This window comes from Botrytis cinerea, chromosome 9 (assembly GCF_000143535.2).
Source record: "Botrytis cinerea B05.10 chromosome 9, complete sequence".
In the NCBI taxonomy this organism is placed as follows: Eukaryota; Fungi; Ascomycota; class Leotiomycetes; order Helotiales; family Sclerotiniaceae; genus Botrytis; species Botrytis cinerea.
In genome coordinates this window covers 1208096-1235450 of record NC_037318.1, presented here as the reverse complement: position 1 = coordinate 1235450, position 27355 = coordinate 1208096, and the positions used below count along the sequence as shown (strand labels likewise).

The following is a 27355-nucleotide window of genomic DNA, read 5'->3' as shown; positions in this document are numbered from 1 at the left end:
ATTAACTAGTACTGCTCTGTGGATCAATGACGCTTCGTCACGAGTCGCACGGCGGATTTTGTTGGGCTTGAATAGCTGTGGTGTATCTATCTACAAGCAGATCCGAACGATCTAACAACAGCGTAGAGTGGACTATTCTAGAGGTTTTACCAGGAGCTATTTCGCGTCGACAGTCGTTGCTACAGTATAAACGTACCGAAAAGGTGCAAAGAACGTGTCAGGAAGTGAACTGGATGGGACATGTCCAAGTCGTAGCGAGATTGAAATGAAATCAAAAAAAAAAAAAAAAAGAAAAAACGATTCAGCTTGACATAGCTCGAAGCTCAAAGCCCAAGACTGAACAATAATTCTTTTTCATCCAACCGAATCAAAAATCCAGAGACTCAGCAGCTCGTTATCACAGGACAGGACGTACGTACCGGGAGCGAAAAACAAAACAAAAAAAACGAGCATTATTCCGACGCTCCTCGACTCTTTACATGATCTATGCAAATACCATTGCCGCGACCGAGATTGGCCATCCCACCTACGCATCACGGATCTAGTATAGTGTACGAGATACGAGATCGCACCTCTCGTTTCCCATTACAGGGAACCGACTACACGCATGCACGAGTCACGAGTTTCTCATAGAGAAAGGATGATGATCTAGCCCGCAGTAACTCCTAGATCTATTCAGAAGACCGATACGTCACATTACATCACATTACATCAAGCTGAAAAGCAAGACAAGATAACGATGTAGACAAGACGACGATCAGCACGAATTTTCAGACAGATAGATAGACAGATAGATAGACAGACAGATAGACTCAATCACATATCACAACACAGAAGGAAAACCAAGTTTAAAATCCGCACTCGAGTATTCATTCTATATCATGACACCGACCCGCCCTGAGATAATACAAAGAAGTGTTAACTAGTCAAGCTAGAAACCGGTAGCTATCACAGGAGAGATCGAGACTGAGACAGACGCAGACGCAGACGCAGACGCAAAAGCAAAGCCATGCGAATCCAACAATCCAACAATCCAACAGCCAACTTGACATTTGAGGAGATAAATCCATACATACACCAGGAGTAAAGCGATCTGAACATTACTTTTACAGGTGCTGACAGGAGTAGGTTGCGCCGAGGAGATAGTAAGAATTAGTAATTATACAAAGGTATTTATTTGCAGGAAACATCCCAAACCTAGAAGCCAATTTTGATTCGTGAAAATGCATCCATAAAAGCAATTCAACACAAAGACGCCATGCCATCACCATAGGCATCTCAACCGCGAAGAATAGATAAGCGATAATCTTCCTCAATCTTCTCACGCCCGATCTACAAGTATTATTTCCACTTCTATGACGATAGATAGTCGAAAGCTTTCTCGGCTATATCCCATCATTTACACCTTCCTTCTCCCATTTATTTTTCTTCGTATTTATCTTTTCTCGTTTATTTGCGCACGTTGTTTTTGTCTTCTCCTTGTAATTCAGCTTCACCCTATACTGTATAACTTTTATACACTTCCCCTCTTAAACTTCTGTTTCTCGTCCTTCTCCTCCTCCTCTCCTCTACATCGACTTTCACTTCCTTGTCCTATTCCTCAAGCGAACAAAGTGAATACTGCTATATCATCAGCAGGAAGAAGAGGGGATTAAAAGGTAGAAAAGAAAGGAGTAATGATGCAAGAAAATATTTATAATTGGAAATAATCTATCTGCCCATAAAACAACGCTGCATTTGATTCTCTCTCCATCCAATACCAGAGACCTCGAAATTATGGGATCAAAGCAGAGTGCCCAATATTCCAGAGAATCAGAGCAGATGTGAGCTTTCACTACCCAAAGAACAGATCCATATCCGAATTGAACTTGGTATCTCAAATCGCTTGAATGTTCTGATTTGACAAAGCTTCTGAATGTTGGGCTGCATACAGTCCGAGCTATTGGAAATGTTGATTTCAAGGCACGTATTGATTTTAAAGGAGAAAGTATCAGACACTCCAATCTTACTGTTTGATTTTAAATACTTGTTCTCCACACAACACCCCATTGACTTCCATCCAAGTCTCACATCGAGAAATGGAATCGTTACAATCACAACGAGCGAAAAAGCCATACCAGGAATTTGGAAAATATACCATGTCGTCGCACGACCAATAAAATCGTTTCCCCAAGCGCGCCACAGGATAAACAAAGAGGAGGTGGCTTGCCTTTCAGGCGCCCTACTCCACTCAGCGTTACATTGAAGTAACCTGTCAAAATCACCGACAGCCATACGTTCCTCATCCTTCATCGTTCAACGTTATGACCGCTGTGGCAATATGTAGTTCTCTTACAGCAGAATAGATTATCCCCTCGGAGATTTGATTAGCTCGTGGGCAGAAAAAATAGATGGATCAAAATTTCCTGTTATGTTCAAAGGATCTTGCAATGTGCCTGAAAAAGCATTTTGTTTTCGTGGGCTGGCGGGATACTACCATTGAATCGACAGGTTGAGACAGCTGAGACAGCTGAGATAGAGCGGGTATTTCGAAACGCTAAAACGCTGAAACGACAAGATACTACATATACGGTGTATACGGTGAATTTGCATGCATGCACGCACGTGAAGTGTACCAATGTATCATTGCTTTGCCACTCTTCCTGGCAAGAAAGATTTCCGCGATGTAGTATTCCTGCCTTGCAAGCCTTGAGTGAGAACGAACGGGGTCGGAATCTCGCATTGAGATTGAAAATCCGTGGTCAGAATGAACCTTGCTTCCATGATTTCTAGTAAAAATACTGTACTACAGTAAGAATGACATTCAGTGAGTGATATCAGCATAAAGATAAGATAAGTATAAGATTGCGAGCAGCATAGCAATTTTCAACATAAGCCAACGAAAACATGATGGAACCTTATTTCTTACTATGCAGACCTACCCAGAATGCATTACAAGTCGGAATCCGAGTCTGAATCCGAGTCATAAAGGTAACGGTAATTTCGGAGGGTTCGTTCATGATCTCCAATGGAAAACTTCGATGTGAAATTGCCTCCGCTTTTGAATAATCTTGGCAGCATTGCCTTGGGCCAGATAAATGGGATATTGTTTTCTTCCATAATAACCTTCCGTTGTACCTGGGAAGCTAGCACATATGCCTCGTTCCGTGTCTTTTGAGCTGATTTGTAACGGACATGCTGCAAGACAAGGAAAGCTACTTTGGTGTAATAGCATTGACTTTAGAATTCCATCTCGTATGGACCTTGAAAATATTGGCTGTTGATGTCATATTGATCGCATATCGAATGGTTTTATTGGCCGGGTGTATTCACGAGACTCGATGCATTCAAGATTGTTTGGCCTCAGAATTAGGCGATGGGATATACATCTGCAAGATTAATGACTGGGCACATGAATGGGAACCCGATTGAGATGCAAAGGCTAGAGTGAAACCAATAGGAAAGACCTTTGTTGTTTTGTTTCTTGTTGCCTATTTCGTCAACCATGGTTTCGATATCTTATATTGACTTTCGAGCCTCAGAGGTGCATGTAAAGCGACCACAGGATTGGGTTAGCTCGAGAATCAGAGTCCCCTTGGTCCCATAACTGTTGACATCAAAACTGTGGCAGCCCTAGACGAGCAGTCAGTGACTGACTGTCAGTCAGATCGACATGTTTATCCACAATAACCCATGCGTATCCATAGAAAGAAAAAGGGGAACGATACATCGTGGGAGCGTGGATAAGTAGCCTTCCTGGGTTGCCGGAGAAATCATTCCACTTTTTCTCTCGAAGCTTGTTTATAGTGGCTTGAGTCGAACGCGTCAAATATATGGAGAAAAAAGGTTCTAGAGTAGAGGTACACATGCTTCTAAGTTCTGATCTCCTGCTCCCTCAAAGTCCCATCTCCTGAACTATGGGTATTATGGAGCCTCCCTTTTTTATGAACCCATCATTTCAAGCTGGTTGCATTAAACACAGTCTCGTACTGAGATGTGATTCTTTTTTTGGAAGATTGTTGTCGTGGAGCCTGTGGGGACCATTCGATTGCTGCTGCTAAGACGAGACATTAGTTCTACAGCCGACTCTGTATACATTTCGTTCTCATCGCCATGGTACGATTGGACAGGTATCACGATACAACACTGAATTGTGCATGCATATGGTGCAGAAATCTGACCAACTATCCAGGACATCCGAACTTTCCGCTCTTGTATAATAGTCGAGAGGGAATACGCGTGTCAAGCCAATGCGGACTTCGTTATCAACGAGCGTACCGGCTTTCCATGGAACCCTGTCACTGTGCTGCACTCATGATACCTGCATGCTCAGGTCGACCAGGATTTCGATAGTTTTTTCTCACTGTGCGTGCTCTATTAGCATCCTCGTAGCTCTTCTCATCGCACAGACAATTATCTCATCATCATTGCCCCCCCGTGCCCCCCTAACATCAACATATAAATTATTGACCCAGAGATGCCAACTTTTGATAAATTGCTGTAAGCATTGGAGAGCTCGAGACACATGTTGTCATCGTTGCCAGGAAGAACGAAAGACCGAGAGATTGAGCGTGGGCCGTGAAGGATTTCTGAACTGTGGTACGACTAGTCACTATACACCCCAGATGTCAACGCGAAATCTCGTGGTCAGTCTGTTGTTGAGATGTAGTACGAGAGTGTGAGAGGTGAGGGGAGCCAACGCATAAGAGACGGCCATCAAAAGGAAGGATTTGACAAGGAAGGTGAGCGTGTGCGAGCAAGCGGACGGGCCATATATTGCGGGTATTGAAGATTATTTTGGTGACATCAATTGTGATTATCGTGGGGTGTTGTCAAATCTTGGGAGAATGCCCAGGTCCTCCCGTTCGATACGATACGACACGTACTCTCTTCCCGCATGCGATTCGCTTTTGAACCTCGTGAATGGGATGATTATGAGAGACCAACTCTCTGGGAGGATTCTGGCTCTTGCCATTCGACGCAGCAGTTGAGCGACCCCCTGCAACCGCAATTTGGTATTTATTTGCACAGCCTTTCGGACGTGGAGCTTTCTTCCTCTCTTCCCCTACCTAGGTAATAAGTGTGTCAATTGTCATCTCCTCCAGTCTGCAGCAGGTGTATGTATGCTTTGCTCCCAGCCTATAAAGTATCTCTTCCTGATATTGCGCCCCCTCAGAACCCAAACACAGCCTAAGTGTCGAATCAGGGGCTCTACTGCATCTGTTGCGGGCGCTTACACGATAATCTCTCTAGATTCTACCGACCTTGCTGCACGCAGGTGCTTTGAGTTTTTGCAAGACAACTTTGAGATACACCTAGTGCTAGGTGGGCACTTGAGGTTTGTGCAGTATACGGTTCCGGTTCTAGAAGGGCTCATACTTCCAGCGGATTGGATTCCCATCGTCTAATAATAGTCGGCCACTCAAAGCGCCGACTATTAGCTTTGTTACTCACTTTCGCGGCTGGAGGAGAGAAACTAATGTGTACTAGAGTAGATAGACAATTGTGATGAGGCCGGCTTGAAGTGCCGGCTACATTCATAGCTTGCGGGTAGCTTTGGAGTGGACAAGACGGTGGGAGGGAAGGGCTCGAGGGATGCCCAATAGAGGAAGTGTTGGTGGTTTCTTCCCATTTGGCTCCCGTACTTAGTTGATATCTAAAAGGAAATCTTCAATTACGTTGGTAGACATCAATGATTATCAATGCAAATCTCAAATAGATCGATTGATCCTGTGCTTTGCATTTGGCTGCCCCTTCCTTTTTCAATAGACAATGGCACGATGGCACGATGGCAGGGTGGCACGGCAGCACAGTAGCAACCATCATCAGTGCTAGGCGGTTGATACTTACATAGGAGGTGCTCACCTCCTCCAGGTCTTTCTCTCCACATCCGCCAACATGGTTGCTTCCTCGAAAAACGAGCAGCGGCGGGAAGGATCCTGTTGTATCTGCACCAAGTTCGTTTTCGGGTGGTATTCATTGCCACATACCTAGTACCGGCAGGTAGCCATGAATATGTCGAGAACTTCTCCAAGTATATATATATATATATATATATCTATATATATCTATATATATCTATCTATACATGTAGTGTAAATAAAGGCCACCACCCCCCATTCACCATCACCACCATCACCACCATCACCACCGTCTCATCGAGGCTTTCTTCGCTGAGACATTTGCAACTGTGATATTAAACTTTGCGATGATTAAGGGACGGAATACGAGATAATTTGCCTACACTGTAAATGTCGCAGCATATCAACTCCTTTTTATTAGAATTTCTCATCTCATATTACATTATCAAAGCAACATTTGACATTCATCTGATGATTCTCCTTGGGAAAGTTTATATGGGCGATCTGTTTGATATTGCCCGGGTACGCACCTGTCTGCATCAACACACTTTACCAATAAACGTACCCAGTAGATAGGGAGACTCTCACTAGGTATCGAGGTATTGCAATAAGAATTCTAATTGCAGCTCATTAGAATTTGCTAGAACTTTAGAAGCGTAGAACTTTGGAACTCTGGAACTCTGGAACGCTGGAACGCTGAAACGCTGGAACGCTGCATCTTAGATCTTAGAACTCAAAATTTGCTTTTGCTTTTCTAGCCGCTCTAGCTTTTCTTTCCGTGTACTGCCCTCCCTCCAGTCGTCAACTGCAGTGATCGATAGATTGCCGTGATATAAGTTCAGCAGCCACCTGGACAATACGGAGAGCCGTATCTCAATGGCGTTGTGAAAACATACAGCCTTCCATCTATCTCGCACACCAAGTCGCTCAACCACGCATCTTGGCATCAGCACATCCATCTTTGTTTTCTTATCAAGGGAGAGCAGCAGAACCATAAAATCATAGAGAAGGGGAATAACAATCCAGCAGGAACGAAAGTCTCCAAGGTTTCAGCAAGGGAAGGGAAAGGCAAAAAAATAAATACACAACCCAAACAAAATTCAACCGCATTCGTGCAAGTTGTTCTCTTCTGTCAGCGCAATCAAAAACAGCGTCGGAAACTTCCATTTCATCTATTTAATTTTTATCCTTGGATTTCCTTCATTCTTGTCAACAGCCTCTCTCCGTGTGTGTGTCTCTCTCTCTCTCTCTCTCTCTCATTCTCTGTCTCTGGCTCTCTCACCCTCACCCTCGCCCTCGCCCTGCCTCGCTCTCTTCTGCCGTGCTGTCGGTGCTTTCTATATCAGAGACAGACGGGCAGACAGACAGACTCTCGCAGTTCTCCGTACATACCTCCATCCATTGTGCGTGCCTCTCCCTCTTCAATGCTCCATGATCCACGCACGTATTCCAAGGATTATTCGGTCAGGGAAGTCAAGGACCCCATTGAACGCATCCACCCAGAATACCTCCCAAGGACGTTCCGTAAGCTGTTGACCAATCCGACGCGTTTCTTATATACGTAGCACATGAAGTTTATTATTAAAGTTAGACCTCTAATTCATATTGATTACTCTCCGCAGATAAATCGCAAACGACGCCAACGCCTTTTCTGCTACGCCCTGTTTTTTGTTTAATTCCTCGCAAATTCGCAACCTCCGAGAAAAAAAAAAGTTCAAACCCCATCTGGATTCTGATTCCTGATCAATCCACATCTGCATCCACCATAATCAATAAAATCCACACTCTTTTTTCCTGCTGTTTTAGCAGTCCGCTCCAATTATTCACGGTGCTGAATTTCACCACCCAATCCCAGGCCCATCGAAAAGACTCGTCCCGCAACCTAAAGAAAGACAAAGGGTCTCTTCAGGCCTTCACGCTCGTTTTACCAGCAACATTCGGACGATCAGAACTAGAAGCACCTCCCATATCCACCCAGGCCGCCTCAGTTCTGGCACCAAGACAGGGGGAAATACAATAATACCAGCTGCAAAAAGCAAATCCAATTTTACGATCAGTTTTGGCTACCCAGTTTGACTCGGTACATCAAATCGAACGAGGGACGGCAGAGTGAGCTGCTTAATCTCAAACTTGGTCAAATACTAGACCAGCATTGGTCAAGACTCAAGATGGCACCCACTCCTCCCCGATTAAGAATTCTATCAGGTTTGTCTAATGCAAATGTCCTTTATTTCCCACTCCACTTTTATATCACGCTAGCTGAACTCCCATCTCCCGCCAATATCTTCATTTTTCTTATGTTGTTGTGGTTCACCGTGTGCGATTCTGTAGATTTGTTCATATCGTCGTTGTCGTCAAAATGGGAGGCAATGAACTAATCAGTGTGTGCACAGTTGGTGGAAATGCTGTCTCTGCTTTCCTATCATGGAGGCTTCAAGCCACCAACGCTTGCGATGTGACATTGGTGTGGAAATCGGGATTTGACGCTGTACACCAATACGGAATATCATTCAAGTACGTCCAGACGTCAAATACATGTGCAGCAGTCAACTGACCCTCCCATAGATCTACGTCTTTTGGCAACGAACGATTTAAGCCACGGCATGGTATGATTTCCATTATCGAATTCCAGCTAGGAAGAACAAGCGAATACTGATGTATGATATCTAGTCGTCCGCACTCCGGAAGAAGCTGCAAGTAACAAAGAGGGCCCCTTCGATTACGTCCTGCTTTGCGTAAAAGCCTTACCAGATGTATACGATCTCGCGGCAGTAATCGAGTCGGTCGTCACACCACAACACACATGCATATTAGTCAACACTACAAATACACTCGGCGTCGAGGCCCATTTAGAATCGAGGTTTCCAAGCAATGTCGTGCTATCACTCGTCTCGGGTGCTGAGATAGTGCAATTGGGAGCAAGCGAATTTGAGCATAAGGGTTCCACCGAGATATGGGTTGGACCGGCGACAAAGAACCCTTCGATGCCTAGCACTATACAAGGAGATATGGCCGAGGCATTGGCGATGACCTTGAGCGGTGGACAAGTCGAGTGTCATGTTTCCCCAAACATAATGCAACAACAGTTTGAGAGGATGATTGGGTAAAATATCTTGAAAGTTTCTTCCAGGTCGAATTGCTTGCTAATCCTTACCTTCAGACCCATAGCATTTCACCCACTGAGTGTAATCTTCGAAACACCTTCGCACGCTGCCTTACTGGAAAAAGTTGGTGTGAGGTCGATGATATCGGAATTATTTGACGAATTGGTCACTCTTGCCCAAGCACAACATTGTGAATTCCCTCCAAACTTCAAAGAAAAAATCATGGAGGATATGACAAAACCTTCCGAAGTCAATAGCATTATGTATCAAGACTATGCCGCCAAGCGACCGATGGAGGTTGAGACTTATCTCGGATCCCCTATAAAACTTGCTCAGCTTGTTGGCGTGAAGGTGCCTCGGATAGAGACTCTTTACCCAATCCTCCACAATCTCAACATTGTCAACCAGCAAAGGAAAGAGGCCAACCTCGCACCAATACCGTCTCCTATGGCTCCTCCTATGAGAATGTCATCTGCACCCCCTCCTAGACCTATGATGAATGGAGGACCACCCGGGAGAGGTAGAGGACGTGGAGCGCCTATGGGTCCTCCACAGGGTATGCGGCGCGGACCAGGTGGGCCATCAAACGGTTTTGGCCGACCTCCACCAAACGGAGTTCCCCAATCGCGGAATCAGTCGAGGCGAGGGTCTTTGGAAGGTAATGATCTCGAAGAGTTCAGTCACCTGGTTTTGTATGATGATATTCCCGAAGGCGGAGAAGCACCTTATCCTGCTGCAGCTGGCGGTGGGGGTGAGATTGCCTTGAGAGAGCGAGAATTAATGCTCAGACAACGTGAACTTGCTCTTCGAGAGCAGGAGATGCGCATGCGTCAAGGTGCAGGTCCCCCTCCTAGATCTCGTCGAGGCCCATCTACACCTTCAGTACGAAACGGAGGCGGCTTTGACGATGACGATGACGACGATGACTTCTATGTTGATCCTGCAGATGCTCCACCTGTTCCTCTGATCGATCCTGACAACTTTGATATGATGAGCGTTACATCACGTCGAAACCGTGCAAAGCCGGGGCCCTCCAAACAACAAATGCGTGCCAATCCAGAATTCGATAGCGGCCCCCCTCCTCCTCGCCGAGGCGGTGGATTTATGCGTGGCAATATCCCTCGAAATCGATCCAGCGCCAGAATAATAAGTCAAGTGCCCGGCTTACACGACAATTTGATGGATGATCCCTTGATGGGATATTCATCCGATCGATATGGTACTGTGGACAGACGAGCAATGGGTATGGATTCGAGGGCGAGTTCTTTAACAGCCGCTCGACTAGACGAGTTACAGTTTGGGTCATCCGGTCCACCAATTCATGGGCAAGGTGGTCCATATCCAACTACGAGGAGAGCAAGTCAATCACCAGGGAATCCGTATAGTCCACAGGCACAGAGAGCAAATGGGAGACCTTCTCCACCGAACGGGTATATGGCAGGATCTATGAATGGCAGACCGTCGCCTCCAGGGGGTATGAGACAGCCTGCAGCTCGGCACCCGCCGGGACAGGGGAATATGGTTGCACCGCAACAGGTTGAGCAATATGCTGGGGTGAGCGCCCTACATCCACCAAAAGGTCCTATGAACGTGCCAAGTCTGACCGGCAGTGCTAGCGCTAGCGCAGGTAGTGGTGACAGCGGCGCAAGCGCCCACCTCGACTCTGAGCCATCTGCAAACAGCAGTCAAAGTAGCCTCGGGCCGCGTCCGCCCATGGGGGTGAGGTAGGTTCGAAGATACAGCTAAACGTTTCTTGATATCTGTCACATTCGTCTTTTGATGATGATGCTACGCATTCGATTTACTTTATTCGGCGACGAATTTCTTCCGATCGATGGCATTTGCCTTCTTCATCTGCATATACACCTTATACTTTTCTTCGAACTTCGCTTTAATGGCTTCGGCCACTTTCATACGTCTTGAAAATTCGCGAACGACTCTCTCGTGGGGCAAATAATGATGAAATACACAATTAGATTTTGGCGGGGTTTGAATGAGGAAGCATTGTCGTTTTTTACGTCTTCCGGTCGAGGAGGGACGGGTACATACACATGTGCATGGCGAGATGCATCGCGCACAAGTTTTGTTTTTCTTTTCTGGTAATATTGCATTTGGAGTGGCGTCTTGATGTCTGCATATAATTTCTATACTCCATTTTTCCACAGTTGCTCTGGGACAGCTCATGCGAGTGAGTGACTGAACAGTATTTTATCTCGTCTATCCTTCATAAGTAGACTATTTATTGGTGGGAGCAACGGATGGCAATCTTTGGTATATGACAGACAAGGGGTTTTCCTTTCTTGTTTCACTACTTCACTTACTGGCTAGCTCTGGGGGGAGGAATTCTGCTCGACGTCAAATGTTCGACAAATTTTAAAATGGTGGAATTGACGAGGAAGTAGGAAGAGTTCTAATCTCATCCGCAAGGTTGAAGATAGAAAGGAGAATAGGAAGCAGAGATGATGGTTATGGGATATCTATTTTGTTGGTTGATTGCTAGACGGATGGGCTGGGATGGAGTAGGATGGGTTTGACGGTGTTGTATAGACAAATGGGCGGATAGGTAGGATTGGGCGGGTTTTCATCATGGTGAGTTGATGGCCTAGGGGTATAAGAGGCGTGCTATTGGGAAGGAATGAAGTTGCAGTCTAGATAAAGAGGGATAGTGGATGATGAGAAACGGGCGTGAGCAGTCTGGAGGAGCAGAGAGTGTGTAGGCAGTCAGTCATTTCTGGGGAGTAAATACGAGAGATAATTTGGAAATTTTGTTAGGTGTTTGGCTTTGCGTGATGTGTGATGTGTGAGATGTATAAAAAGTTCGGGCGGTCTCTCGATTTCACTTTCGCAAATGCGAATGTAAGTGCAAGGTATATAGTAGGTACCTAGGCAAACACTATTTAGCACAATAATCCGTTCCATATTCGGATGCACGATTGAGTGGATTTCCTGACTGGTCGGTTAGAGCTTATATCCTGACTATATCTACTGAATGCATTTTCGATGATGCAATTGTTGTTAACTTGATTGATTATTAACTATTAACTATTTAGTATAGTACTAGTAATAATAGTAGATGAAATGGATATGAGAGGAGAGGAGTGGGTATGGATGTATGAATGTATGAGTGTATAAAAGTATAGGATTATGAGATTATGAGATTAGAGGGGGTAAGTTGAATTTGTTGAATTGGGGTAGGGGATTGGAGGGGGAGGGGGGTTTGATGGATGGATAGATGGCATTGATCATAACCCTAATACTAATACTAATACTAATACTAATACTAATACTAATACTAATACTAATACTAATACTAACGACCTATAAATGGCCAATGAGCTGATAAATCATGTCTATAAATAATCGTAGCGGATATTTATGCAGAGAGAGAGAGAGCGAGAGATACTTCTCAGGGTATCCTCTTTCTCTCTGCCAGTGAGTGATAGGTTGGTAGGGAGTTGGATGTCGAATCCACACTGGGAGAGTGGAGAACTTGATATTTATGTTCATGTTGGAGTTGATGTTGATGTTTATTCCGAATCCTTTGGATGTTAAAGCTATTTAATGCGTGTGATGGAAGAGTTTATTCATATTGTGTTGAGGGTAGAGGGTGCTGTGTTTTCTGTGGGTGTTGGGTGGTGGGTGTGTGTAGGTGTAGATAAATGTATTGGTGTTGATGTGGTTCGGGGGATGGTTTATAGAGAGGGGGAGGAGGGGGGGTGGGTTTGGGAATGGGATCGGGAGGGGAGGGGATTGGGGTGTGTGGGTTGTGGGTTGTGGTGGGAAGGGGAGGGAGCAGATTAGTTGGGGATGGAGTGGATGGAGATGAAGATGGGGATGAGGATGGAGATGAGAAAAATAGGGAGACGGAGAAGGAGGAGGAGGAGATACTGTGAGTGATTCTATCTTTACGAAAGGAAATCGGGTGAGATGAAAGGTAATAAATATCGTTCGTGAGGATGGGTGGAGATATAGTTTCTACATCTCTTTTTGTGTTGGAAAGATATGGCACGTGCACCTGATGTGCATATATAATATATCTTCCACTTCAGGCTTTTAGATTTAGATTACTACAGCAATTCTACATGGTTAAATAATACATGCATTCCACCAGCCTACTCCCTTAATTGTGAACATTTTGTAGTATTTCCGGTTCTTGGACTGAGTGGATGAGTGAGTGAGTAAATAGGATTATGAAAATGGTGATTACAAAGGAGGATGGAGAATAGAAGATGGAAGATAAAGAAGAAGGAGAATAATAACGATCAGACTAGTTGGGGAAAGTAGCGTGCTGTATTATCAAAGGAATGGATGAATGAATGAATAGGGGTATTGTAAGTAGGTACTTGCGTACTTTACTTAGTGTGTGTGTGTGAGAGAGAGAGAGAGAGAGATGATGGTAGTTAGTATACATCGAGTAACAAATTCAAATTTCCCAGTCTTGGGATTTCAAACAGAGATATGGATAGCACGGCAATGAGTGAGTGATAAATAAGTAAGACTTACTTTCGTACCTAGTTTATACTTCGCGTTTCTGAGCAATGTGGAACAACATTATTTCTATCAGTCCTGGTAGTCCACGCAGTGGTGATCTTGATAGGTGAGAAAGTGGTGGATAGATATAGTAGATATTGGGAGAGTTGGTGTTGTGTTATGCTGCGCTGTGCTATATTACTTCGATAAATTGTGAGCTACGAGGAGGAAAGGAGTCGCACTGGATAGACTACTTAGATCTATCTATATAGTAGTTGTAGAAGATGCGGAATTTTTCACTTGGGGGGTTGTAGTATACACCTACATATGTAGATTGAATAACTATTCTCGAAGAGAATAGAGTAGCGAGGAATATGTGCGGAGAAATAATACGATGGTGATGTACACTCGGGAGTTTAAGTTTGTCATGAATGGTTTTGAGTTTCAGGATACACGTACACAATGAAGGAAAGGTTTAAGAGAATTTACTATTTGTAGTTTCTATTTCAGGTAAGCGACGGTGATATTGCGGCACTGCTAGAGACTGGGGTATTGGATTCTATGCTGTAAATTTTTAGAAAAGAAAGAAAGCGTGAGATGAGGCAATGTAAAGGGAATTCGGGACTGTATAGAGGTATTTTGCTATTTGCTACTTGTTGTTTGCTACTTGCTATTTGCATCAGGATTATTGAGGACATTAGGATTTGAAAAGCGTTAGGCATAGGAGTCCGGAAACTGCATGCAGTCTGCAAGTCTAGTCTGGATGTTGACTTTATTCTAATTGCAGGAAGTTGGATGCGGAAGTGATCCATGAGTATGAGAGGTGAGTAGATGAAGGATGCAGGTACGTAAAGTAAACATACACACCCACGAAACTAAGATATTAATTGACAGAAAGAAGTAAATGCATGATATTGGTGAAGCGAGAATACCTATCCACTAAATTTCTTTTCCTTTTCTTAAAAGCAAGCTGAACTATAGAGGCTTTTTGACAAACGGAGGAGAGAGGAGAAGAGAGAGAAAATTCAATCGACTTGATTTTCACCTTGATCTTCTTTAGCATTCACTTTTTGTTCTTTCTCATCGAGGGAGTGCCCTTGTAAGAGGAGAAGGGAATACAGAGGTAAAATGTGCCATTGTATTTAAAGTTATCAAAAACTAAACCGCGGCTCACAATTATGTGGGCTACCTAAATCAATCAAGTACAGCAGCTGTTGGCAAAAAGCGAAACCTCAAACAGTTTACTTAGAGTTCCGAGTCCGGTAAATCGATGTCAACTGCATCTCTTGACCGCAATGATCTTCTCGGCGTGTTCCGCCTGTTCCGGTCGGCCATAAAACTCGTCCAGACCACCTCCCATAGTTTCTTGAAGTCAATTAGCAATCTCTTTTGATCTTCCTTTGAGAGTTCCATCTTCTGAAACCCATTCACGTGATTGCCCAGTCGTTGAACAAGATCCGCCGCCCAATCATTGACCGCTTCGAGACCTTCCATATTCAGTTCAAATCCCATTGAAGATATCAAGACTTCTCTTGTTAGACATTCCACGCGACCCTTCCAATCCAGAATCTCATTAGCGATCGCTTCCAAACGACTATTGTCAACTATCCTGGTGACATAGTTGATCATCAAGCTCTTGAGCCGATTTCTTAGAAGATAAGACTGCTCTACCAACATCAGTAGATCGTGTGGCGGTTCTGGAAAAATTGCGGCGTTGTGAAAGTACGACGTGAAGCCATACTTGTGACCTTTGCACTGAAGACAAAGAGGAGCTATCGTAGATTGGGATAGAGGCAAGACACGGGAAGTTGATGAAGGCTGAAGAGCAGATGATGAGCCATTGATTTGCTGGATTCCGGACATTGGAGGAGTTGAAGCAATTGTTGAACTTCCATCTGGCTCGTATGATGAATTTGCAGGAGAATAGAAGGAAGTAATCTCGACTTGAGAAATCCGTGTCCCTCCGAGTCCCTTGGAATTCAGATGATGATGATGTTGTTGATGATGGCAAGAATCGTAGGGTTTCGTCAAAGACGAAAGTTCATGTTCATGTCTATTGTGAGGAGGTGACGGAGGAAACTTGAGAGATCCGAGACTTGAAGCTGTGACGTGGTCGGACAGTGGAATGCTCATGGTAAGAGCGTATACGTAACGATACGAATCAGATAAAAGCGAACTTTTTGATCAAGTTACTCGTACTGGAATATCGAAATATCGCAGCAATTTGTGAACAACGGTTGTGAGTGCAAGTTGACGGACAGAAGGAAGGAAAGGGACTTCGAAATGCAGAGAAATAATTTCTGTTTAAATATCTTGTACTTTGTAATCTGAATCAACGTATGGAAAGAAAATAAATAAAGGCAGGTATGGGAAAATGAAGGTGCAAGTCTTGAAAGAATGAGAAGGAGTGAAGTGAAGAAGGGACATGAAAGCAAAGAAGAAAAAAAACTTGCTACTGATCTTCTTTTGGCGAATGCAAACCTATTCCAGCTTCATGAATTGTGAACTGTGTGAAGGAGGTAAAGAAGTTGACGAAGTTATCCTTTCAGAACAACATTGTGATATCGGATACACTCTTTCACCAGAGCTCGTTATACACGTTTATAAGGAATCGGAGCTGGAATTGGAGTTGGAGTTGCAACGAGCTCTTTTATTTTGATCATCCAGTCAGTGATACTGGTGTCGCGTGGTGTCGTGTTTCGTGTGAGGAATCTTCGTCATTATTTGCATTGGGAAGGCGGTATGCCAAAACACATGGCAGAATTAAATTACTTTTTCTGATTTTGGGACCTCGTTCGATATATCACTCCGTCGCGTGGAGGAATTGAAGTCCGAATGGCGCCCAAAATGCCTTTAAGGCCTGCCACTACGAACAAACGCAAGGAACCCCCGTATTCATCGTCCAACGGCAGGAATGATGCTGGGAGAGGTCCCGCCATGAAGCGCAATAAGATAATGGATGCGCGATCGATAATGACCCAAACAGCCGACGCTGCTCTCAAAAGTGGAGATCTAGATTTGCAGTCATTTCTGAATGCGCGAGAATATGAAATAAAGGCACTGGAAGATGGCATGAAAAGGTCAAAGGGTGCCTTGTCCACCAGAGCATTCCAACAAGTGCCCCGGGACATGAGAAGAAGAACAGCAAGCCATAATGTGAAGAGAGTACCGAAACGTTTACAAAAGAGAGGGGCCAGAGAAATGAAAGAGGACAATACACCGACTGTCAATGCAAACAAGAGAAAGCCGGGAAGTTCACGAGGCCGCATTCGTGCAGAAACGGCCAAGAAGTTGGGGATTTTGGCAGAGAAGAAGAGGGCCTCTAAAGGTGCAACTAATGTGGCAGGAATTATAACTAGAGCTGCAAGGCCGAAGATACGGAAGAATGCTTTGAACGAGCCTCAGAAGCCGCCGTCAAAGTTTAGAAAGCGACAAATTCACAAGACTTGGTTACCTACCCATTTATGGCATGCGAAGAGAGCGAAAATGACAGAACCCAAGGAGCCACTTTGGAGGATGGCCATACCACTCAATTCAACAGAAAAATCATACAGGCCTACACATAGAGCAGGAGGAAGTAGAGGGGCTGTAGTTTGGGATATGAGTTACATGAGTACTATTGGCCTCAAAGGTTCAGTTGAGTCTATCGGAAAGGTTCTTGTGGCCATAGGCATACCGGAGATGGACGTAAATTCAGCAAAGGGCGCAAAATGGAGAGCGGGGAGAAGAAGCTGGAATGGGTGGCTTAGCAGAGAAGTGAAAGAACAAAGACTACAGATTGCCCCTGCCGTCGCGTTTTGGGACATTCATGAAGACTCAGATAGCAATGCTACCAATTTATCGAAAAAGTCAATGAGACAAGTTTTGATCAGAATTCATCCTTCTGCATTCCTTGAAGCATGGACTGAGCTCCTACGCCTGTCGAAATTGCAACACCCAACTGTCCAGCTTGAAGACCTTCGTTTTGAGATGGGAAGTATCGAAATAACAGGTCCTGGTTCAACAGAAGCTTTAATTGGTATACTTCATCCATACTACCAGTCCGAAGATGATCAAGAGCCACACGCGCAAACATTCACTTCATTAGCTGGTGTCACAAATCCTGCATCTTTACCCGCAAACTCTGTATTATCGTTCTCAATTATGGATCCTAGACTTCGATATCCACCTCGCAAGGTTGAACTTCCAGACCCTGCTGACGAAGAAGCGAATTTTGAATTGGCGGAATTGTTGTCTTCTTGGCCGGTAGATCAGTCACCCGCTTCATCACACCTCTTTGATCGAGACGCACGATACAAAGCTACTCGTCTTCCTTCACAAAAAGCCTTAAATCGCCGCAAAACTTTAGCACCACCAGGCACTTTTCCTTCCTTTTCAGAACGTGATCCTCCTATACCAATAATGCTTCTCGCATCAAGAATGTTAAATTCCTCGGCAGCACAAGGTAGCTGGACTCTTCTTGCTCCTTGGAAGTGTATACTACCGATTTGGTATGGTTTGATGCACTTTCCCTTGTCATCTGGCGCCAATCCTCGTTTTGGAGGTCTACAGGAGTTGAGACAATCACACTTTGAGCATGGAGTCCCATGGTTTCCAGCTGATTATCCTGGAACCAATGCTGGGTACGCTTGGGAGGTCGAACAGAGGTTGAAAAGAAAACGAGAATGGGATAAGAGACCCAAAGGCAAGAGAGTTGAGTGGAAATCTCTTGATCTTGGTGGTGGAAGGAAAGGGGAGCTTGGGTTGGGCTGGGCATGTGACTTTGAGAAAGTGGCCGGGCTGTCTACATTGCATGATAACGAACAGAGTAATGCGAGTAGTGGTGATGGGTCAGAAGCTACTGCTGAGCCTAAAGACAAACCCATCGAGAATCCTTTCATACAACTCTCCAGTAGGACATTCTCTTCTCTCCTTTCATCTCCCATGGTAGAACTTCCAGCGCCAACAGAACTCACCACTATTCGCCTAACACTCTTAACTCGTGGTGTCGCTACTCCCACCGCTCGTATATACCGACTACCATCCGAATCAAGTATTAGCGAAGATTCTATAAACTCTACTTCTACCACGCACCACACTCTCCGTCAAGAATGGCTTTCCCTTGTTCCCGCGCCTCTACATAAGAAGCCACCGCCTAACCCCAAAGCCAAAGACCTTAAACACATTGGTAAAATACCATTCAATACACCTCTACCCCAACGCGTCCAACTGCTTGCAAAATCTCTGCTACAAAACCCACCATTACAATATCCAAAGGAGAAAAATGATTCGGATAATCATCCTATGGTTCCGGGCGAGGAAGATCTCGTTGGGTTCGTTACTACTGGAGAGTATAACTTGGCAGAAGGGAAAGGTATCGCGTTTGGTACTGTGTTTGCGAGGGAGATGGTTAAGGAGACGAGGAGTAGGGGGTTGAGGGAGGGGTGTTTGTGTGTGGTGAGGAATGCGGGGGAGACGGTGGGGAGATTAGCGAGGTGGGAAAGCGCTTGATACTTGAGGATAGGCTAGTAGTATTGTGATGATAGGATTTGTGTTCTAGATGGTAGGAGTATATGATACAACTGACTCAACTCCCGATACGAATCGTAAGCAATGGATTTCGAGTTTCAATCACTTCGCCATAGCTAGTTTTCAATGGCAAACCCATATATCTACAAGTCACTAACATTGTTACAAAATTCAAATACTCAATCGTCTACATTTCATCATCACATCACTTTCTTCACTTCGTTCTGTCGTATGATAGATGGAAAGATAGGAAGCATAAAATGCCTGAAAATATCACATCACCAAGAGAGTAAGTAGAAAGTCGTTGAAAAGCTGAGCCTGCTATTGTACTGTGCGAAAAGGAATGGAGAATTCACCAATGTAACAAAGCGCAATGATTTTCTCAGGATAATCTACCCGTATCTGGCAAATGTAGAATTGTCTCTTTAAGAGAGAAGCTGCGACCAGCAACTGTTATCATGACATTATCTAAACTTCTATGAAATCCCACGCCGTCCCTTCCCCATCCGTTTCCACCAGCTTTGTATCATCATTCCCTATTTTCATTTGCCGAAATTTATCCCCATGCAACATCAACAAGAGATGTCCCCCCGATGGATGAGCTCTCGTACAGAACCATTCATGGTTCCGATGATGAGTAACCTTGCAATAAAATTTTCCCTTGCTATCATGACCAAAGAATTGTCCGGAGACGCAGTTGCGGAAGCCAAGCCATCCATCGCGCTCTATGCATGTCCAATGACATCCTCCGGCTCGGGGGACATTGGGAGATATTTGGAGAGCTCCCTCTTTGAGTGTAATAACCCCACCATGATTGCGATCTCGAATTATGAATGTTTTTCCAGCGTGAGGAACTGTGTCGTGGGAGAGAGAGCGACGATGAGAGAGGAAATCTTCGGTCATGACTGTGTGGGTGGGTGTGTTGGAGCCAGCCGTGAAAGACGTTGTCTCGGCAATTGAAGCGGCATTGTCTTCTTCGTAGCCGGTTTCTACCTTGGAGATGTTTGCAAGGAGACTGGGGATATCGAGTAAGGTAAGGTTTGGTTGTAATGGCCCTTCGATTTCAATGCGTAGAACATCTTTCCATGGTGTTTTGTCAGGAAGATTTTTGGCATCGAGAAACATGTAAACTTTCGCACTTGCCAATTGTACGGCATTTGGAAGTTCGCCAATATGGGTGAGGGACTTCTGGAAAGACTTGATATCGGATTTCTGTGAAGCAGGCCGCGAAAAGTCAGGGATCAGTCTTACCGTGAGAGAGCTGATTTCACTTTGACGAAGAACGATTTCTGTTGAGAATGGGGTACGGAGCTTCCAATCTTTTAGTCCGGAACCTTCAGTATCAGAGAGGTCGCCGGATATAATGAGATGTGGAAGTGATTCTTCGCGTTCAAGGCCATACTTCTGAAGTTTGGCGATAAGCTCGTCCACATGCAGGCTCTTGGAGGGGTTCATGTTGAAGATAAGACAAGCTGGTCGCTTGTGAAAACTTCCCAGCAATTTCAGAAACGTCAATTTTGGCTACTCGGAGTGAACGTTGATCTCATAAGTCTCAGTTCGTACACCTGGTATCACTGCTGGATGTTTGCTTTTCCACTTGAACGTTATGATAGAAGTTTGACGACTCCGTTTGCCTTGCCACGTGTGGCTGTGCCTCACGCACACTTATGAAGATGGTACTGCATATTTATGCACCTCATCACTCCAATGAGCAGGTTCATTTGTATTTTGTATTCGTATTCTATTGGTGAAGTGATTGATCGGCGGTTATTCAACTTGCTGTGATATCAGTCTGCACAGCTCGCTTCGTGATTCGATCAAATTCTTGTCCTGTCATCGTTCTTGAAAATAGGTGTGGGTGGGTCTAGTAATACAATACCAAAATGGGTGGCAAGGTCATGTGATTGGAGTCTAGCAACTGATCAATGTGCACCTCAAGAGTTGCTAAAACGAATCTACATCTTTCGTCCCACTGCATTCTTTACTACATCTAGACCAAGGACTCCCAAAATCTGTTCTCTTTCTATGGTAATGATATGAAAGTTTCTGTTTCAAATACCTCTTTCTGTTTCCAAATCTACTCGCAGCGTTGGTTCTACAAATTCAGTGGATCAATATGCGTCTTGCTTGCCCTTTTTTTTTGTATGAATCACACTTCATGTTTATCATTCTTGGAGCCTCTTGAATGGCCTTTTAGTATTATGTTTAAAGGTTCAATGAACTCCCCATGAATTGTACTTACGATAGAAGTAATGGCTGTGATTATACATAAGTATCAAATAATCACATGCTACAACTATGCAGAACCCGACTCGATCTATTTCCTGGTGAGATTCCTCTTTTTAAACGAGTAACAAATAAAGCAGAATAATCTTGTTTCGTTTCTGCGGATTATTATTCGAATGGGTTTTGGCAGTATAGGCGAGAGAGCGGGAGAAACGGCAAGCCTTTATTTTCATCACCGAATGAAATGCCTATAAACTCGTACAGCTTGCAGATTTAGTTAAATCATAGCAGGACCTACGGCTGAAATGAGGAGGTTCTCTTTCAGAGCAAGCGTCCAAATGCTCATATCTTGCAGCTATGTGCAGTGAGCTGGCTCAATCGCAGGGTCTACATATTGTGATTGGCTGGATCCTGATGCAGCGTCAAGCCAAATGTTAACGCCCGCCCGATGCTGACATCCAGCTTCTGATCAACTGTTACATTCGTGCTGATGTTCTCTTCTAGAGCCTACTTACCTTGAGAAGATAATTTAGTTCGAGGCTGATTAAGTTGAGGACGAAAGGCCTTGAAATACTGTTTCATTCAATCCGTATTACACGCTGCTGTTTTTGGATCGGCAGAGATCTAAATTCACACATATTTCCCCAAATACTCGTTGAAAAGTAAACTTCCAGGGCACTCAAATTTACCATTTCTATGTCAGAACCCTCCAAATCGCGGACTTCCTTCTCGGATCTTCCTATCGAGCTTCGCTTAGTTATTTGGAATCTAGCAATATCTCCCCGAGCTGTAGTAGTCCAATACAACTACACCAAAAAATCCTGCATCTCAAAGGACATCCCTTCTTTACTCCTCGTTTCGCGCGAAGCTCGAGCCGAAGCTCTTCAAAAATATGAGATAAGTTTTGGAACTCGTTCCGAAGTCAATTCAACCATTTACTTCAACTACGAACTTGACACTGTTGTCTTTGATTGGGAATCCTTCCGAGATTCTTATCCGAGCCGTCACATGTCTTACCACGAAGAATGTTGTCGGATCAAACGGATTCGTGTGTCGGACAAAACTCTTGATTATCTAGTCAAAAATGGGATGCGAGATTTAACTACTTTCAAAGAAGTCGAAGAAATCTCTATCTCGGGATGCTATGGGGGTGCGGTGAAATCTAGAGAAGAATATTTCCTGTCGAGATTAAGCGACTGGTTCATGGACGACGCGGGTATGAATTGCTATAGTACCCAAAATGGTCACTTCCTACCGAAGTTTAGTTGTCTTGATGGCGGTCGCGATTGCCCAAGACATTTTTGGTTCCGGCAGTGGAATAATTGGGCTGGACCAAGAGGAATACGGAAGATTGACTGGACGGGCATGTTCATAGAGGCTTACATAAATCTAGGTCTCTCGGATTGAAAGAGGTAAAGGACGCTGTTCAGAAATCAGTCAGATGTGCATCACGTTTGAGCATGACGGAGTTTGAATTCGACTCTCAAATTACATGTTTTGTTAACCTATTTTGTTAACCTAGATCTTAGATAATTAGCAAGTCAGATACGGACAGCAAGGACCTGGCGGAGGTGATATCCGACTCGCAGGACTTTATGAACCCAAGTGCAAAAGATGACTTATGATTACTTTGAGACTAAGGTATATGTATACGTGGGAAGCTCTCAATCACAAGAATAATGTAAATAGCTAAACGTAGTGCAATTATTGACTTATACCATCTGGTTTTTAACTTCTGTAGCTACCTAGGTATACCAATCATTATTACGACGATTATCCATTTGAACTAATGATATTGCAGCATGCAGCATGCTAGTCACTTCAATGAATTACATGAAATTGGTGAAGTTAACATCACGCTGGGAATATAATTCAGTCATAATAACGAGCTTGCTTATCGATCTGATTCTAACAGCTTTGCTCCGTTTTGCGCTATGAGCCATGGTTGTCTCTGACATGTAGGAAGTTGAGATTATGCGATTTCACCGCCTTTTGGCAGAATGATGGTTCGCGATATCGACGACTCCCCGAATCTTCAAAACCACGGTTTCTCCGCGCAATTCTCAAAACAATTTCAACCATTTCTTATAATTCATTTCGGGAGCTTTCGTTTGGTATCATTTCACTATAGCTAACATGCCCAAAGAAAAGTCCGTCAATCCCGCACAAGCCCAGCGTAAAGCTGAAAAGGCAAAAGCTATCAAAAAAAGTACGCAATCAACCAAACGGTCCAAACCATCCAATTCTCCAATATTATTATTTAGCTCGAGCATAATGCTAACTTATTACCAGGCAAGGCATCTTTACAAGTTCAGAAGAATGAGCGACTCGCCAAGAAAAATCCACAGCGTTTACAATCCCAACTCGACGACCTCAAGAAGATAGAGAGTTCTGGTGGGAAACTCACAAGTCATGAACGATCACTGGTAGAAGGATTGGAAAAGGAAATCAAAGCTGTAAACAAAGCGCGCGAATCTTTAGGCGATGCAGCACCCCAGTTTTCGCAGTCGAGGGGTGGATTTGGTGGAGACAGGGGAGGAAGAGGAGGGTTTGGGGGACGAGGCGGGAGCGGTGTTTTGGGCAAACGAAGAAGAGATGGGGATATGGAGGAGGAGAGTAGTGGGTCGGATGTTGACGAAGAGGTCAAGAGAATACCCATGCCGAGAGATACGCCACCTCCGTTCCCCAAAGAAGTGCTAGATAAATGGTACGCGGCGCGACGGGCTCGGTATCAAGCACGGAATCAAAACCAAAACGGCGAGAAGAGTGGAGGTACAAGCGCGAATTCTATGCCATTGGGAGGAAAGGATCGTGGGGAATTTGGTAATCGGGATAGTGGAAGTGGTGGGAAAGTACAGCCAGAAGTCAAGACAGTATATGAAGCAAAGCCGCAAATAAGAGATTTGCGAAAGGAAGCTGTGGCTTTTGTTCCTGCGGCTGTGAGGATGAAGATGCAGAAAGGAAAGGGGGAAGGTGGCCTGATGGAGCCGGAGGAGATGGAAAAATTAGAGAAGGAAGGTTATATTGCTGGCAGTGGTGGGCAAAGGAAAGAAATCGAGGACGGCGGTCAAATGAATGTAGAGATGGAGGAAGTGGAGGACGAAGAATATTCTTGAGTTGCATTAGCAAGCGTGGAGAGAATGTATGTACGATATACGAGTTCAATGATACCCCCTCGAAATTAAGCGCAATTTGACATCTTCAAAATACTCTCCAGATGATCACCTAGAGGCAACCATTAGACCTGAAATCAGAAAATCTCCCAAGAATGCTGATAGATTAGAAACGATGTTCTAGCGCACGTCTTCATTGATATGGGCGTGTCGAAATACACGAGACAGTTTGATTTCAACAAAGTCGCGGATTCACATTCAAGGAAATGTACATGACAAGAAAGGATGTCTTCAAACTCAGAAATTGGACCCTGAGAGAAACAAGGGTCTAAACGCTAAGTAATCAAGACGAGGGATAAGAAGATGATATTGAGGTCTTGCAAATCAAGTGGGAAAACGTCAACACAAAATAAAGGAAATTGCGCGCAAGAAACAGAACAAAAAATTAAATTAAAAAAAAACTACCCATCTATCTATCAATCATAGCTTCCCAGCAGTTCTCTGCCCACTCGCTCAAGTCTCCTGAATCTCTTTTTCCGTATAAAGGCGCCCAGATCCGTACCATACAGCTCCACATTCTCAATCGCCAAGTCAAGCAGCTGAACGTTCAATGTTTGTCTACAATAAAGGTTCCTACGCAATTAATTTATATATTTATGGCACGCACCATCCCAAGTTTGAAAACTCGCATATGCAATAACTTGATCAAAGACATGGGCAGCCAGCGCTATTTGTCGACTCAAAGATGCTTGAGATAGGACGTGCTGGCGTTACTGCTTGAGGTAAAATCGTAGTTGAAAATACATTGTTTACAGTACCTGTATTCGTCCCAGAGGTTTCTTGTCTCTGATTATGTAGCGTTGTTAGTACACCCACAGTGTAGACTAACCATTTCATTATCTGTATACTTGAAGACCCGTGGACTCGAAGTTGAGACTTCGTGGGAGAGTGAATGGTTAGATTAATTATGCTTGGGTTGAAAGGACGAAAAGCGCTGAGTTTTCTCGAATCAAGATTTGGCTGGATATGTAATTCAGTTGCAATTCATTACAGGTTTGGGTTAGTTATCTGTCCATACCCGTTATGCATCTCTGTGAACACCGGGTTCTTCTTATTTCTCGATTGCTCCGTTGAGATCATACAGAATCTATGAGAACACGAACAATTTATTCCACATCTTTGTTATCAGCATTTAATTTTCCGCGGTGCGAGGAATGTGTATTCAAATCTTACGTGTTGGGTTTGGGCATCTGTTTTATACCGTTGTATATGTAGCTCTTCCTGCTTTTCTACAATGTTTTGCGTTTGGATAGTGGGCTGGGGTAAAGACTAGTGTGTCAGTACCATATGTTTTCCAGAACGGATTGTGGTGTGTACTATCTAATTTTTGGAGTTCGGCCCATACCTGTGTGAGGCTTGAGCGTGTTAACTGGACTCTGCTTGGGAATCTTCTGAATCTCTTTCTTCGGAGATTCTGCTCTTGCTTTCAGATTTCCTTGCAAGAATTTAAGCTGCTAGAAGTGGGCTGCCCGAAATCCTTTATTCGACATGTGAAGAAGACTGATCATTCATATATATCAGATATGGACCATTCACTATGAGTTCTGTCATATGCACTACCATATCGCTCTAGACTTCCCAAGAACAGAAAGAAAACTGGAGAGTACGACAATTTACTAATAGCTAATGGCTGAGTGTGAAACTTGGTGTGATGTTATTGGTTGAGATCCCGGCTGTATAAGAAGTAGTAAAAAGCCTCTTACATAAACCAGAGGAGTTTTAGATTATCAGATCATAATATCTCGATTAGTTGAAGTCCATGCAATATATGAAGGTAGCCTTGCATTCTCAGATACGTCATGTATACAAATTCACACGAATTCTAGTATCTCAATATCTCCTGTTGTGAGTATTCCCAGCCCTTGGAACTTCTGCCATTAATGCGATTCTTCCATTTGATCTAAATGAGGATAGAGATGGGAGATTTCTACGTATCAAGTTTCTTATATGTCAAAGTGTGCATGCAATGCTAGCAATATCAACCAACTCGAACTTTTACCGAACTCGAAAATTTAAGCGAATCGATGGGGGAAGAAATCTCATGACGACTTGTAGGTGAGTGTATGAGACTGCCATTCTTTTTCTCCTCGAGCTAGCTACTGAACATACGTGTCCTCTCCCATACCGAAACCCCTTTCGTTATCTTCAGCATGAACGATCTCAATCTCAAACTCAATCTCTGGGTTGAGTTCAAACTTCAAGACATCTACACTTTCTGAATAACAAACATTGATCAATCTAGTAATCCGGGAACTATGGGATATTATCAGATAGAGAGCTAAGCACTGGGCAAGAAAATGAGACAAAATCCGACGTTGGAGGAAATAGTTTCTTCCTGCGACCATGCCCTATTAAACTGATGTTCATAATCACTTAACTCTCTTTTCATAAATTTACATGCCTGCTAGTGCTTCCCTACGCTGAATCAATCATCATCATCAACGTTTCCTTTCATTACGATTTAATTCTCATATCAATAGATCTATACTCACCTCATCTTTGTATCCACATGTATATCCCAATTCCCCATCCCCATCCCTCTCTTCCTCTCTACACTTCCTTTCTTACTCTGCTATTTCCTCCCTCCGTACAACTCTCCCCTTCCACTACTCCCCAACAAGCCTTCTATCTATACAAAAATCTAACACATATATAAATCATCATCATCCTACCTATACATTTCACATGCAATACCCCCCCCCCCCGCTCTCCAGCCCCTCGCTAAACTCCCGCTCACGTATCTATCCCTATTCGAAGTAATTAATTAACCATGAATTTTCATACTCATACTCACATACTCATACTCACATACACATTCACATACACATAAACATAACACCAAACCGCAACCCGCTCTACACCCCCCCCCTCCAACAGAGCGTATCAAATAACGCAGTGAAAACATCCCACTGGAAAATCAACTTACAAATCCGTGCAAAGATATGCTAAAAACAAAATTACAATTCTAAAATATAATATCCTATTGCGTTCACAAGAGCGACGATGTGTTTCACCGAGTGATATGAATAAGTGT

The 27355-nt window shown here is 44.0% G+C and overlaps 6 protein-coding genes across 9 annotated transcripts; 4 read left to right on the top strand and 2 right to left on the bottom strand.

Moving 5' to 3' along the window:
* Positions 1-6569: 6569 nt before the first annotated feature.
* Positions 6570-11874, top strand: BCIN_09g03390 (hypothetical protein). 4 transcript variants are annotated; one of them, XM_024695053.1, is made up of 7 exons: positions 6570-7243; positions 7463-8045; positions 8234-8354; positions 8406-8446; positions 8511-8943; positions 9001-10498; positions 10561-11874. In XM_024695053.1, exons 2-7 carry the CDS (start codon positions 8009-8011, stop codon positions 10564-10566), a joined length of 2136 nt encoding a protein of 711 aa, XP_024550844.1. In that variant the 5' UTR covers positions 6570-7243; positions 7463-8008; the 3' UTR covers positions 10567-11874. The 4 variants fall into 4 exon arrangements, with proteins under 4 accessions (XP_024550844.1, XP_024550847.1, XP_024550846.1 ...); XM_024695052.1 differs by having other exon boundaries at positions 6570-7364; XM_024695054.1 differs by having other exon boundaries at positions 9001-11874.
* A 2669-nt stretch (positions 11875-14543) lies between these two features.
* Positions 14544-16078, bottom strand: BCIN_09g03380 (hypothetical protein). The gene has a single exon (XM_001545439.2). The coding sequence runs from the start codon at positions 15545-15547 to the stop codon at positions 14660-14662; it is 888 nt and encodes a 295-aa protein (XP_001545489.1). The 5' UTR covers positions 15548-16078; the 3' UTR covers positions 14544-14659.
* A 133-nt stretch (positions 16079-16211) lies between these two features.
* Positions 16212-19122, top strand: Bcpop1. The gene has a single exon (XM_001545440.2). The coding sequence runs from the start codon at positions 16250-16252 to the stop codon at positions 18902-18904; it is 2655 nt and encodes an 884-aa protein (XP_001545490.2). The 5' UTR covers positions 16212-16249; the 3' UTR covers positions 18905-19122.
* Positions 19123-19227: 105 nt separating this feature from the next.
* BCIN_09g03360 (hypothetical protein) lies at positions 19228-20741 on the bottom strand. The gene has a single exon (XM_024695050.1). The coding sequence runs from the start codon at positions 20375-20377 to the stop codon at positions 19391-19393; it is 987 nt and encodes a 328-aa protein (XP_024550843.1). The 5' UTR covers positions 20378-20741; the 3' UTR covers positions 19228-19390.
* Positions 20742-21595: 854 nt separating this feature from the next.
* On the top strand, positions 21596-22868 carry BCIN_09g03350 (hypothetical protein). The gene has a single exon (XM_024695049.1). It carries the CDS (start codon positions 21845-21847, stop codon positions 22553-22555), a length of 711 nt encoding a protein of 236 aa, XP_024550842.1. The 5' UTR covers positions 21596-21844; the 3' UTR covers positions 22556-22868.
* A 325-nt stretch (positions 22869-23193) lies between these two features.
* BCIN_09g03340 (hypothetical protein) lies at positions 23194-25425 on the top strand. Its single transcript, XM_001545443.2, has 2 exons — positions 23194-23357; positions 23441-25425. The coding sequence occupies exons 1-2, from the start codon at positions 23285-23287 to the stop codon at positions 24262-24264; spliced, it is 897 nt and encodes a 298-aa protein (XP_001545493.1). The 5' UTR covers positions 23194-23284; the 3' UTR covers positions 24265-25425.
* The last annotated feature ends 1930 nt before the right edge of the window (positions 25426-27355 follow it).

Excerpts from the sequence above, each read along its gene's own strand:
- BCIN_09g03390 (XM_024695054.1), top strand. The coding sequence starts at position 8,009 with ATGGCACCCACTCCTCCCCGATTAAGAATTCTATCAG. Across the intron at positions 8,355-8,405 it reads CAATACGGAATATCATTCAA|ATCTACGTCTTTTGGCAACG; the intron begins GTACGTCCAGAC and ends ACCCTCCCATAG. Across the intron at positions 8,944-9,000 it reads CAGTTTGAGAGGATGATTGG|ACCCATAGCATTTCACCCAC; the intron begins GTAAAATATCTT and ends CCTTACCTTCAG.
- BCIN_09g03380 (XM_001545439.2), bottom strand. The coding sequence starts at position 15,547 with ATGAGCATTCCACTGTCCGACCACGTCACAGCTTCAAGTCTCGGATCT.
- Bcpop1 (XM_001545440.2), top strand. The coding sequence starts at position 16,250 with ATGGCGCCCAAAATGCCTTTAAGGCCTGCCACTACGAACAAACGCAAG.
- BCIN_09g03360 (XM_024695050.1), bottom strand. The coding sequence starts at position 20,377 with ATGAACCCCTCCAAGAGCCTGCATGTGGACGAGCTTATCGCCAAACTT.
- BCIN_09g03350 (XM_024695049.1), top strand. The coding sequence starts at position 21,845 with ATGTCAGAACCCTCCAAATCGCGGACTTCCTTCTCGGATCTTCCTATC.
- BCIN_09g03340 (XM_001545443.2), top strand. The coding sequence starts at position 23,285 with ATGCCCAAAGAAAAGTCCGTCAATCCCGCACAAGCCCAGCGTAAAGCT. Across the intron at positions 23,358-23,440 it reads GGCAAAAGCTATCAAAAAAA|GCAAGGCATCTTTACAAGTT; the intron begins GTACGCAATCAA and ends ACTTATTACCAG.